This window comes from Podarcis muralis, chromosome 11, assembly GCF_964188315.1.
Source record: "Podarcis muralis chromosome 11, rPodMur119.hap1.1, whole genome shotgun sequence".
NCBI classification, from domain to species: domain Eukaryota; kingdom Metazoa; phylum Chordata; class Lepidosauria; order Squamata; family Lacertidae; genus Podarcis; species Podarcis muralis.
In genome coordinates, this window is record NC_135665.1 from 17,885,666 (window position 1) to 17,900,112 (window position 14,447).

The 14,447-nt window shown below is 40.9% G+C and overlaps 1 protein-coding gene across 1 annotated transcript in view; it reads right to left on the reverse strand.

Annotated features, from left to right (window-relative positions):
* MEGF10 (multiple EGF like domains 10) overlaps positions 1 to 14,447 on the reverse strand; it is a 111,205-nt gene that overhangs the window by 43,194 nt on the left and 53,564 nt on the right. The window contains exons 6-9 of the mRNA XM_028748523.2: positions 10,515 to 10,761; positions 8,782 to 8,902; positions 7,144 to 7,280; positions 1,355 to 1,567 (exon numbers count right to left, since the gene is read on the reverse strand). Coding sequence (XP_028604356.2) covers positions 1,355 to 1,567; positions 7,144 to 7,280; positions 8,782 to 8,902; positions 10,515 to 10,761 — 718 coding nt within the window. The remainder of the gene's footprint in view (positions 1 to 1,354; positions 1,568 to 7,143; positions 7,281 to 8,781; positions 8,903 to 10,514; positions 10,762 to 14,447) is intronic.

Sequence of the window (14,447 nt, forward strand, 5' to 3'; positions counted from 1 at the left end):
ATACAGTGTGTTAAGACACACTTTTTAAAGAGACATGTGAATATATTTTGGATATGTTCAGGCATATCTGAAATGTTTTGCTTTCATCCTATACTGCCAACTTAAACCGTTTGCTCTTTTGAAGTAAACTGTAGAATTAACAAACAGATGCTCCCACGCCTACATTATTTCTAAGTCCATTCCATTTGTCACAGAAAAGAGGAAATGTCAAAAACATGTTCAAAAATAGTCACATGCTTCTGTTTACATCTGAACATCTGCAGTTTGACTTGACCAAAGCTGTCTTTCCAGTGGTATAAATGAAGGAACAGCTGTGTTGAACATGAATCAAGCATTAACCTTGAAATATCAGAAATGCTACACAGTGCTGTGCCATACATTCTTGTCAATGTAAAATGTTTATAGCAGACTTTAGTTAATCTTCTAAAAGCTTAATTGTAGCTCCTACATACAGATTTTAACAGAAGCAAGGGGCATTGATTTGGTAAAACTTTCTTCATTTAACTAGCTCAACCTGGTAGTTACTACATTACCTATTGCCCACGGGGAAATGGCACATGGGAAAACAGGAAGCACACCAGTGAAAAGTCAAGTTAATGAAAATGAGAAAGGAATGTAACCGGCTCCCACGTCAATTACCGAACACATCGAGCAATCACAATGTTTAAATATATAATCCTTGCTGATCATGATGCCACATAACAGTGAAAACATTTCTTTTAAAGCTTCTCTGCCACTTGGCCCAACAGTTGAACCATAAACTCTGCTAAAAACCATGGATTCCACCATGTAAGGATTAGCTCTCTGACTGCTTACCACAGCAATCTTGCTTAAAAATGTATATACATCTTAAATACTGGATTAAATGCAGCAAGCCCCACTGCATGCATGCCCAGGCTTGTGTGCATATAGTTGTGCTCCCTTCCCCTTTTTGAAACAGCAGCTGTCTTCTGCTCTCTCACAAAAGTGTTTTCATTTATTCCCAGTTTCAACCTGATTCAACCACTTAACTAATTCTACCTATCGCCCACAACTGGTAAAACTGCAGCAAAAGATGACTGATACTTAGAAAAGGCAGTCAAGACTTCCTATTTACAAGCAATCTTCACTATTCTTTTCTGAGAAATGAATGGGAAAACTAACCATCCTTTCAGGTACTGGCACATTGGACTAGAAACCAAGGAGCTTCAGACCTGTGGTTAGTAGCTACCAAGAATGTCATCTCAATACTGCAGAGAAGCAACAGAAATCTCCTTATATAAGACCTTAGTCTAGCTCCCTCTATATTTGGCCTACTGAAGTTGCCTGGACCAGCATAGAACAAGAATGTCTGCCAAAAGTTCTAGAAGTTTACCTGTGAGTATTTGGCAAATAGCAGGGACATTTTTTGTCACATTTGAGACCATAGACACCTTCGGAGCACAGTCTTGTTTCGCAGCGTTCTCCTGTGTATCCTGGCTCACAAAGGCATGCACCACTAATGTGATAGCATTTCCCACCATTCATGCATTGGCACGTCTCTGCACATTGTACTCCAAAGGTTCCCACTGGACATTCATCTTGGCATCTGTTGAGAAAGTCGGGGAGAGAGACATGTTCTTTACTTTCTATTAAAATATTTTGAAGTTCTATTTGGAATCTCCATTCCTAATTCCTTCCACAATGGCAATAGCTGCACCCACACTGTACCTTTAAAGCACATTCAAAGTAAATTCTGTACCTCAAAGAATTCTGGGCATTCTAGTTTACCTCCCACGGAGTTACAATTCACAGCAACCCTTAACAAACTGCAATTATTGGGGGGGGGGGGGCTTTAAAGGTATAGCGTGTAAAAATTCCTGTGAAAGGAATGCACAACTCTAAAAAATAAAAGGAAGAAAATTTCAAGCCAAGCTTTTGCTTACACAGTAAATTTGGGTGCAAAGGGACAAGGATATAAACATGCACAACATGAGAAAATAATTGCTGAAGAAATACCAGATGGGTTCTCTAGTGTACAAAACTTCTATGTGAATGAGGAGGGAGTGAAGCAGGTTCCTCTGCAAACACCTTTAAAATGATTCAGGTCAATGGTTCGATGATATAACATAAACACAAAGGATGGAAGTGGAATCCTTAGTATACCAACAGAGAAAAAACAACTGTTCTTTACCAGATATAAACAGTCAAGAGGAAGAAAGCAAATCTCTGCTAAAGGACTGCTTAATAATAGACTAGGATAAATGCTAAGAGATTGTTGTTTCTATTTAAATCAACGGTTAATCTTTTAAAGCCCATTTGTATGAAGCGATCCCACTTTTGTCAGATCTCCGCACTCAAATAACAGCCAGCTTCTTTTTCTTTAGAATGACTATGTCCTGACTAGAACATTGTATATGTTTTCTTCTAGTTGATTTCTCCCACCCACCCAAGGCTATGAAGAGATGAGGACTCGCCTGGTTTATATGAAAAACTGCCCAAACAGGTCAGTTCCAAGACCTTAACAGGTTTTGTGTCTATGTGTTTCTCAAAGAGATTGGGATGCATAGCCACACATGAAGTCCCTTGTGGTCACTTTCTGATACTATTTAAGTCTTATCAGTATTCCACCTCTGTTCTTCCCAATCAGATTATTTCATACCAGTTAGGGCTAGAAGAATATAAACTCAGATCCATTTGTTGCAAGGCAACACTATCGCTACCATAGATCATTCAGACCAGAAACACGTGTGCTAGAGAGAATAGTGCAGCATTCACACTGCAGTTTATTACATTTTCAGGACATTCCCCTGTTGGGCTCCACATGATGTTTGAGCTTTCACAAAATGTAAAAACCACTTCCAGAACTACAGCGGAATATAGCTCAGGTTTAGCATTCATTTCCATATTATTTGCAAATGCATTTTTTTGCTGGAAGCAAATAACATGGAAATGAGTACAGTCATACCTTGGAAGTCAAACAGAATCCGTTCTGGAAGTCTGTTCGACTTCCAAAACGTTCAAAAATCAAAGTTTCTGATTGGCTGCAGGAAGCTCCTGGAAAGGGACTGCACATCAGTGATATACCATAGATTCCGGCGTATTGGGCGACTGGGTGTATAAGACGACCCCCCAAATTGCCAATTTGGGGGGTCGACTTATACGCCCAGTCTTATATGCAGCAGCTTCGCTGGGCAGTGGCAGTGCGTGGCGGGTTCCACACCGGGAGGAAGCTGCCCGGCAAAGCTGCCCAGCGATGCTAAGCTGGCTTCGCTGGGCGGCTTCCTCCCGGCACGGAGCGGAGCCCGCCACCCACTGCTGCTGCCCAGCAAACCCATACCTGGCATATAAGATGACCCTCGAATTTTTAGAGGATTTTCCGGGGTTAAAAAGTCATCTTATACGCTGGAATCTATGGTAGTACATACCACCTGGCAAGCATAAAGTCTCAGTTTCAAACCTGGTATCTCCATTTAAAAGGATGAGGATGCATATAATGGAGAAGACCTCTGCTTAAGACCTTGGATAGTTGCTGCTAGTCATAGTTAATACTTAGCTAGACGGCCAAGTAGTCTGACCTGCTCTAAGCCAATTATTTCCAGCTACCATGAAGGGAGAGAGTTCACCCCATTATGTTATCTCCCTAGATGCAGCACTTATAATACCTCAGAGGAAAGGGGGAATTTTCTTTAGATGCTTGTTTCTTAGAACCCAAAATTCTACCACAATTCTGACATGTGAAATATAAGACATGACTTTAAACCAAATTTTTCTTCCACAAGAACCCAACAGGATCCATCATACGAGAAGTCATTTTACCCTCGAAACACAAGTGCCTTCACTTCACTTCAGGGTCAAATCCACAATGAATAAACCTGCATAGTGTGTTATTTCCTGTGGCAGTTGGAGCAAGAACTAAGAAAGAAAGCCTCTACCAATGTTCTGTGCTCCTTCCAACACACACAAAAATGGTTATGGAGATAATTGACAGTTAGGAAAAGAGGCCAGGGTTAAGGCCAGCTGCTACACATTCTTTTCAAACACCACAGACAGTATGCAAGATTTGATGAAACATAAATGGGGAGCACAGGGAGTTCTTAGTACATAGTAGCAAAGGGAATAATCCATTGGGAAGGTCTCTTGCACAAGTTCTACTGACATGAAAAGGAGCAGAGCCAAAGTTCCTTCTTTGGCAAGGATGCAAATAAACCCACTTGGGGAAGTTGTCATAATTTTTCCTCCCCTCCAGTTCTGACAGTGATTCCTGATGGTATGTCACACAGAAAGCAGGGAACACAAAAGACCAAAACTCTGTTAGCTGAGAGAGGCTAAGGGAAGATGCCACCAGATCCTCCTTCACAAATGGGGCTGTGAAAATAAACCTTTCTCCGAGATGCAACCTGACAAGTTCACTTCCAGTATCTGGGGTAGGGGAGTATACATAACCTTAAGTTTCATGCATCTGACAAGGTTGTTTGCTGGAAAAAAATAAGTTAGTTTTACTTTTTCATGTTTATTTATATTTCTAAAAGGGTTTTGAATATTTCTAGTAGGTTTTTGTTGTTGCATTCATCAGTTTGAGGACATTTCTTTTTCCAGACGTTTCATATTGGTTTTGTTAGTCATGTTTTGTTAACCTTGGGGAAGCATATAATGCCGGTTGCTTGGGAACAGACGTGGAGAGGCTGCTGTTTTTGTGCTCAATTTCTGCTTTTGTGGGCTTCCCATTGGCATCTGGTTGGCCACTGTAGGAAACAGGATGCAAGACTAGCTGTGTCCTTGGTCTAATCTAGCAAGGCTTTTCTTACATACTTCCTTTGAGCCGCAACTGAAGTGCCCAAAAATGAGGTGGCCTAAAAATGTGTGCTGGCTAGGAAAAAAAGAGCTTCAATCAAGCCATCACCACTATCTTTCCACAGTTCATAGACAAGTGTCCCATTATGCTCCCATCTCATTTGGTCTCCATCTCATGAGTTTCCCCTTGCAATGGGAAAGACAAGCAACACATCAGACCACACATTTTCCATCACCTCTTATTTCATGCAGAACTTGGAATCTCATGTCCTGGATGGGGTTCCCCACCTTCTGCTCTCCATCACTCAGGGCCCCCCCTCCAGCATCCCTTTTTTCCCTTTTAGTTTGTTTGGGTTTTTTTAAATATGATGTCTCGCTCATCTCTTTGGGGCTCTTCCCATTTCCCAGTTAGCTCTTGCTAGATTTTATTGACAGCATCTTCAGTTAAAAGATCTCCGGTACAAGGGGAATACCTGCTGTGCCTCTGCCAGTCAGAGTAGGCAGATGTAGGACCAAATGCTTCAGATTCACCTAAAGCAGCTTAATACATTCAACACCAGATTTCAAAAGCAGACTTTGTAAATTCAAGAAGTCAGCTTTGAATTCTAAAACCTTGCTGAATTTTAAATGTTAGTTGTCAGGAAAGGAAGAGTGCTTCCATCTCCCATCCAAATAAGGACTGCAAGCTTCTAATTCTCAAAAGGCCTAACGTTGCAAGTCAATATTTTTGTGGCCTGCAAAATGCGACAGCATATTGATCACAAAAGGAAGGAAACACATGCTGAGTTCCAGTTCCGTAGCTAGGGGGGAAAACAGGTCCCATCTTCCTTCCTTCTAAAAGATTTCAACTTGCTAACCAGGATTTGGGGTCCTGACATGAGCCATAAAAACAGAAAATACCGTATTTTTCAATCCATATGACGAACCTGACCATAAGACGTACCTAGTTTTTAGAGGGGGAATGCAAAGGAAAAAATATTCTTTAAAGGGAACACTGAGCAGAGCCTGTATGCATCCCAGGCTCTGCTCAGCACTCCCTTTCATGAGCCATGTGGAGGGAGTGTGCAGCGCTTGCAGGCTTTTCCCCAAGGAGGGAGAAGGGCAGCCCCTCACTGCACAGAGATCCCTCTTGCTGTTCTGGCTTCCGGCATAGCTGTGCAGCCTGCATTCGCTCCGTAAGACGCAAACACATTTCCCCGTCTTATAGAGCGAAAAATACGGTAAGTGAAATTGTAATTGTAGAGCTGCAAGCTTCCTCAGAAACAGCAGGGGGAGCAGAGCAGTGATGTCATAATTAGCCAGTATGTAATCAGTCTTTCTCCAGGACAACAGTTTTAAAATACTTTATTAAAAGAAATCTCTAGTAGCTGGAGTATATATTTTTTTCTCCAATAGTGGGATGGCTGCACTTTCCTGAGCTCCCAGCAGAGGAGTAACTGCTGTTTAGTAGGAGCAACAGTGGGAGCCAATAGGTAAAGTTAAAGAACCCCTAGACGGTTAAGGCCAGTCAAAGGCAACTATGAGGTTGCGGCGCTCATCTCACTTTCAGGCCGAGGGAGCCAGCGTTTGTCCACAGACAGGTTTCCAGGTCATGTGGCCAGCATGACTAAACTGCTTCTGGTGCAATGGAACACCGTGACAGAGACCAGAGCGCACAGAAATGCCGTTTACCTTCCCGCCACAGCGGTACCTATTTATCTACTTGCACTGGTGTGCTTTCGAACTGCTAGGTTGGCAGGAGCTGGGACAAAGCAATGGGATCTCACCCCGTCACGGGGATTCGATCCACCGACCTTCCAATCGGCAAGCCCAAGAGGCTCAGCATCACCTGCATCCCAATATGCCACTCCTGCCGCTGCACCTGCAGAGAGCCAACCTCCCAACACCCTTGGCCATCATACTCTCCCTTCCTGGTAAGCAGCAACTCTGCAGTCAGGAGGTCAGATAAGTGGTATCAGCCCCCCCCCCCATCCACTACAGGAATTCAGTCAACAGGTGTTAACTGAATAACTCTTGAGGACACACTGAATCTTAGAATTTAAGTGGAATCTCCACTAAGCATCCCCACTGAATCTGCACCACTGTATAGTGGTACCTTGGTTCCTGAACTTAATCTGTTCCAGGAGTCTGTTCGACTCCTGAAACCGTTTGAAAACGAAGGCTCGGGTTCCGACTGGCTGCTGGAGCTTCCTGCACTCAAGTGGAAGCCGCATCAGATGTTCGGCTTCTGAAAAATGTTCACAAACTGGAACACTTGCTTCTGGGTTTGCGGCATTCAGGAGCCGATTTGTTCGACTACTAAGCTGTTCAGGAACCAAGGTACCACTGTATTGGAATTCTCCCTTCTGCTCAGTAGCCATGGTACAAAGTGGCGAAATTATATCTGCTTACCGTTCGCCTGTGTAACCAGGGCTGCAGTGACACTGCCCTGTAGCTGAGTCACATGTCCCCCCATTGTGACACTGGCATTCTTGAGAGCAGTTCTTTCCGTAACGCCCTTCAGGACAAGGCTGACCACAGACTGTGCCCTGTTTGGAAACAGAATCTCGGTTTTATGCCTGGGAGTGCAGCTGCGAGAGGGAAAGACGAGGGGGGATCTGAAGGAAGCAAGGAGATTAACATGTTCGTATACCAGACAGCTTGTGCACATCTTAAAAATGCCAGATACCGTTTTAGCTTGCAACACAACAAACGTTTGCCTCAAGTGTTAGGGTGCTAATTTGTTGGAATGTTCATTCTGTAAAATAAATCTAATCCTAGATTTAATTTCTAAGCAACAGTAAACATTTAGATATTTTAAATATAGCTCTTCTGTGTTCAGGCATACATTGTAATACAAGGAGATACTTTAGAGTCAAAATGCTTCAAAGGGAAAGATAACTTTTTACATCAAACTTTTTATTTTAAATTTGTTTTCAACTGTAAATTTTAAAGTCAAAGTTTATTTTTTTAAAACAAACAAACCCTGCTGCACAGATTTTGCTCAGACCCCTGGCATATGTAAGATTATTCTTCTAATCAACGTTTTCTAAAAAGTATGTTGGCTTCATGGAATGGCAGCTATAAAGCTTGAACAACAGTGGGGAGAAACAACCGAGGACAACAAACCACATGCTGACTCAGAGAGGAGAAGCTGGATACTACTACTACTACTACTACTACTATTATTATTATTATTATTATTATTATTATTATTATTATTATTATTTATACCCCACCCATCTGGCTCCCAACAGATGTATTATTATTATTATTATTATTATTATTATTATTATTATTATTATTATTAAAGTGATAAAACACCAAACATTAAAAACTTCCCTAACCAGGGCTGCCTTCATCTCGGAGAGGGCATCATCTAGCCTGGAATTCCTGCAGCACTTCTCTCTCTCTCTCTCTCTCTCTCTCTGTGGCTATCTTCTGACTATGTTTTCAAATATAAAATACAAAACGGAAGGCAAAAAGAGACACATTCTTGGAAGATGCTTCCAAACTTTGGAAAAACTTCCTCTAAGTGGAGGTCTACCAAAATAGAAAAAAGCAAAAAGCCAGGTGCTTTCTGTAATTGCAACAAAGTGTTTGGAGGATATTCATGGAGTATATAGGGGAATTATCTTTAGGTCCTCGTCTTCTGTACAAAATGTAAAGCTGTAAATATTTGTATAAGTGGTCCATAGCCTTCGGGATAGAGCAATAGAATTTAAATGCATACATGAATTCCCATACAACTATAGAAGCAGGACAGAAATTTAGATAAATACAAGTCACTGACTTGGTAGAGCTTTAAGTGATTCATCTTGTGTGGGACAGAAAGCATACATTTTCTCTTCCTGTCTAGGCTCATGCGAATTGGTAGATGCCGATTACCATATGTTTTTGCAATGGTTTGGTTCTGATCCCTTATGATAGTATTGTGTGCTGACACATTTCCTCTTTTCTTGCCTGATGTTAGGCTGTGGTTCCAATTACATTTTTCTCCAGAGGCTCACAGTAACGGAAGCTTATACTCTTTTATAAAGGTATATTTACCATCCATCCAGGAGGACAGGCACATTCCCCAGTAACATGATGACATACTCCACCATTCTGACATGGGCATCTTTCTTCACACTGTGGCCCATGTTTACCAGGAGGACAGAGATCCTCACAACTAAAAAAGAAAGAAAAGCGTATTAAATATTACAGATACTTTTAAATATACTGGCATTTCTCTGGTGCTTTTAATAGGCTGCACATTTATTTCAGCTAAAGAATGCAAAACTAATCCGTAAAAACAAAAGGAACATTGCACCAAGAGTTTTGCTGCATAAGCAGTACAACTCCCCAGCTTACAATGGAGAACGCAGACGTGATTCCTGGTAAATTGTCCCTATGTTAGCAATTAAAGAACTGCAGAAATAAGTCTACTTCCTTACAAATTTTTCTTCCCTGGTCCAATTTATAATTGAGTTGCACTGTCGGGGGGGCGATGTTAAAATTCTAATGAGTTCTAATTTTATTAGTTGGGTTGCAATGCCCCCTTATCTAATTGTGGTAATGTTTGCAGGATTTTAGCCCTATTGTATGAAAAATATTAAGGCTGGTGTAGAAATTGTACAGTGCTTCTTTCTGTGCCCCAGGAGAAGCTGGTTTTCAGTACCTTACCTTTTTTCTTTTAGTATGTGCATTGAGAAACTGGGGGGGCGGGGATTTGTGCCTGGGGCAATCAGCTTTTTTTATCTATCAGCCTGGGTTCCCCTGAAGGTATGTACTAAATCAGCAAATGCTCCAAGTACCCTTATTTACCATGGGCAATCCCAATTCTCTATTATTTGGTAACTGTCTAATTTTTTGTCTTCTGAGGATACTTTGCACTACTGTTCCTCTAAGGAACTAAGAACACATTCCCCCACTCACTATAATCCTGTAAGATATGTTAGACCCATGGTTCCCAACGTGGGGCACCCCTCACACACACACACACACACAGGGGGACAATTTGATTTTTAAGGGGGGGCAATTTGAGAATGAGTTAGACCAAGTTAATGGCCTTTTAGGCTTCCACCACGTGAATATGAGTTCATTTTTTGAATAATACGAATTATATGTTGGGGGGGGCATTAGGATTTTAGAGATGCTTAGGTGGGGCATGGTCAAAAGAAGGTTGGGAACCACTGGGTTAGACTGAGAAGGATTGTGGTTGCCTCAATATAATTAAATGAAAGTCATCACTGAGCAAAGAGCTGAACCCATGCTTCCCTGGTCCCAGTCCAACACTACAAGCAGCGGATCATGAAAGCTTAATCTACAACACAACAGTCTTTAAGATTTGTTGTTTTTGCCATATTTCTATTACAGTCGTACCTTGGATCTTGAATGCTTTGGCTCCCAAACTATCGAAACCCGAAGTGAGTGTTCCGGTTTTTGAACGATTTTTGGAAGCCGAACGTCCGACGGGGCTTCTGATGGGCCGCAGGAGCTTCCTGTGGCCCATCAGAAGCCGCACTTTGGTTTTCGAACATTTTGGAAGTCAAACAGACTTCCAGAACAGATTCTGTTCAACTTCCAAAGTACAACTGTACTTAATTTTTATCTTCTGTTTTAGCAAGTTGGACCTGGAACTGAGAGGCAAATTCAACTCCCAACCCAACCATAAGCAAAGAGCAAGTTGTTTAACCCTCACTGATGCAGTATGGATCATCTTGTCACCCACGCCAATAAATGACGCGTATCGTTAAATCTGCTGCTATTCCACACATCTAACAAATACAACTGTTGCATACAAGGCTCCGGTGTATCCAGGAGGGCATCTGCATTCTCCAGTCACATGATCACAAGTGGCTCCATTCTGACACTGGCATTTCTGGTGGCAATCGTTTCCATAGGTCCCTTGGTCACAGTGTTCTTCGCAGCGCCATCCCTTGAATCCAGCAGCACAGTGGCAGGCTCCAGTGATGGGATTGCACAAGGCTCCGTTTTTGCATTGGCAGCGACTACTGCAGTGCGGTCCCCAGTGGTAACTGTCACATGCTGAGTGGAAAGCAGAAAGCAAGGGTGACAACGGCTCCCTGAACCACTTATTCCCCAATACTTAAATTATTACGACTCAGCAATTTGAAATTAGCAGCACAAAAGTGATTTGCTTGCTTTTTCTTTTTTTAAAAAGCCACGCGATTTTTCATTGGACTGATAAATGTTCCCAGCGTTGGAAACGTAAGCTTTTGAGTTGTGCATTACTTTTCCTCAAGTATAGGTGCTTGTATAAAAAAGAGGGTTGGAGGGGTTGCAATATTTATCCAGTTCATTACTGCAAACTGGTTACTGACATACCGTAAACAGGGATTTTTAAATTTGTTGGATTCTCCCCAGAAATCCAAACTAAAGGGGTAGAGGAAATATGGGCTGACATTTTGATGGCAGCAATGCCGCGTGGACACAACAAAAAACTTGCATGCATGAGGATTATCAACCCCACAATAAACACCTCTCTGGAAGCACATGCAGAGAGAATCCATGCTTTATTGCAGGAAATGTTAACCAAATGAAGCTGATCGTTTTAAAGCAAATGTAGAGAAATATTCCAAACAAGAAAACTGAAATAAGAACCCATGTCTGTGTACAAGCTTAAATCTAGTTTCTTTGTATTTTCTTGTTGACTTCCCCCCTAGAGATTTTATTGCTAATACTGGTAAAAATTATTCAAAGTTGGGGGCTTTCAGTCTCACTGGTTTAAATGAGAGAGATTTAAGCATGGGCCCTGGAGTCTTTGAGATTAAAATAAACCCTCAACTTTTTGATGTATTGTGAATATTTTTTGCTGGAGTGTAACCTCTAGCAAGGCCTCAATAGAAACTTTAATACAACTTCAGTATGTTCTATATGCATCATTCCATTTATTGTTCATTTCAAAATGTTCTGGATCCTATAAAAGGTAGCAGCTCACATGACATGGGGAATGATGAGTTTCATCATTCCCCACCAAGTCACTGCAACTGTAACAACTTTGATAAATGTTCCCATAAGTGAAAATTTTATCTTGATTACTGCTTTAGTTATTTGGCTGTATTTATCAACACAGGACAGGATATTTGAAATTATTTTTGTGAACCTATTCAAAACTTCTTAAATATTATTATCATGTATTGCATTTATTAAATATCCTGCCCTTCCTCCAGAATGAGACCAGGGCGGCAAACAAATCCACAATCAAAAACAAAAACACACTCTTTAAAACATTCTAAAAACAATTATAATTAAAAACATCCAAAAGCAGTTATTCCATCCAGTGATATGGCTCCATTATGCCCTAAGGTGATAGATAATCTGTCAATGTGCACTGTCAAAGTGTATTATATCAAATCCATTATTTCACAGAAAGCTTACATATGAATAGTAAGTACCTCCTAAGATCTCCTATTTTCTCCCTTTCACGAGAAAATATAAAAGGGTTTTTTTAATAAAGAAATAAAAATAAAAATGGAAGCACTAGAAGTAACCCATAAAAAGGTCATATGGAGTTCACCAAGATTTTGCTAAACATGCGCTCAGAGCATCTGCTTTTTATTTTCATGTTGTTCTGATAACAATAGTATCGTGGCAAAATTCCAGAGCAACTACTTTATGATCAGACACACTCAGCCTGCTTAGTGACTGACAGCTATTGTTCTCATTGCCTTCTCCTGAGGCAGAGCAATCAGGCAGAGAACAGACCTACTTTCTTAAAGGAGACACAAAGAACTCAAGACATCTCCTCAGGGTGAAAACTACTCTAGCAGAAGGTTTAACCATTCAGACCATGCAAATAAAAAAGGACAGGCGCTTTTAAGGATCATTTCCCGTATGTGATTGGTAACCTAGATATATCATAAGATCACAGATTACCTTGACGTGACCATTTCTTATTGAACAAGATTCTCCTCTAATGGCATTTATAATTTGTAATGTGCAATGGAAATAATTGGGTCTATATCCACTATGGCAGATAGTTCCTTACATTAGATAAGGTCTTATAGCATTCATAAAGACTTTGAAATGCTTCCTTCCTAGGCTGGCCGAATTTCAAATTCATTTCTGTATTCTACACTGTATGCAAACGCACTACAATTAGATATTACATTGCTCTCAAAAACTGTGAAAAGTTTTATGGCTGCTCTTGGAAATTAAAGATTAGTATCTTTAAATAAGATAAATAAATAAAGCCCTTTGAATGGGTCTGGGCAGACAAGAAAATGCTATGTTTACACTTAGGCAGTCCTTACATCTCAGAAAGCAAAATGCTCTGAGACATATGTATGCTTGCATTGCATTTGTTAGACAGACTTACGTTCCCCAAAGACCTTCGAAAGACCACCAGACTAATTTTGCTTTACACCTCCTCGCGTATTCAGATTACAGTCCCCCTTCAAGTGGAACAAGACTGTTTCAGCCAGTCTCCCAAGAGAAATTTAAAAATGAACTCCAATGTCTTGGAATGTCTGAATAAACCACCATAGAGAATTGAAGAATTTAAAAGTGACCATCAGACATGGAATAAAATGGACCATTTTCATCCCGGGGGTAGATTTGTACTAGGTATGAACTTGGCCCAGTATCTTTATATTCAGCCTACTTCAGCAGAGGGAAACAATTCTTTTGGCTCATAAAGCCCATCACATATTGTTTTACTGACTGCTGGAAGCAAGATATTTGATGCAACCCACCAATGGTCATGCAGATGTTTAGAGAGACAGCTTAATCATTCTGAATGTTACCACAGCAAGTTTATATCACTCCACATTTGCTATGGTATTAACGTACACCAGACAGAACACAGGCTGGTTTACATAAACTGTAGATCTTGAGCCCATGACATTTTTCAAAATGCCAAACTATGTTCCTGTCTCTTTACCACGGTTGTTGAGGTGAGTTGTATACTGTGCCTGGCCGTATGTCTAAATTTAAACTATTTCAGCTGTAAGATCATCTTTCTGAATAAAGGAATGTAATTTATTGGTTTCCTGGATGCGCGTAGCTCATTGTGATTGTAGAGGCCTTTAAAAGATAAAGCAGGTGTCTGCTGGCAAGTTTTCCAGGTCCGTGAACATTCTAGCTATAAGTCATCAATGAATCAGGGCTGCTACTCATATGAATTTCCCCCAACACCAATATCATTCCAGTGTAGGGGAGGAAATACATGCTTAGTTTTCACTTGAATTGAGAGATACATCATGAATTTCATTTTCCCATAAGTACATAAGTCAGAAAGGTGCTACACTTATTCGTAATACTTATACTTAATATTTATATCACACTTTGAATGTTCAACAAACTTCACAAACCTAATCTTGTAATTTTTACAGCACAAGTAAGTATGTACAGAATTGCAGCCTTCTGTCAATTTATACAAATCTATCATTGGACATTTAGTAGTTCCAGAGCATTTCTAACGAGGACAATTAGCAACGTTCAAGTTGAAAGCATGTCCACCCCTGTCAGCTGCGCAAAACTGCTTTTGGGAGCATTGTTGTGGTTGACCATGTCCACCTGCAAATTGGCCAAGCTGGACAAGGCGCTTTGCCTCTACTGCAGTGAATTGGGGGGGGGGGGCGGTCAGTGTGTGGGTGCAGTTAAATAAGTTAATTTGATGGTGTGGTAAATTAGATCACATTCTTAGCAGGGAAGTGTAGGAAAGGTTAAGGTCAACTAAGGGAGCAGATAAGCATCCTTAGGCGCCTTTG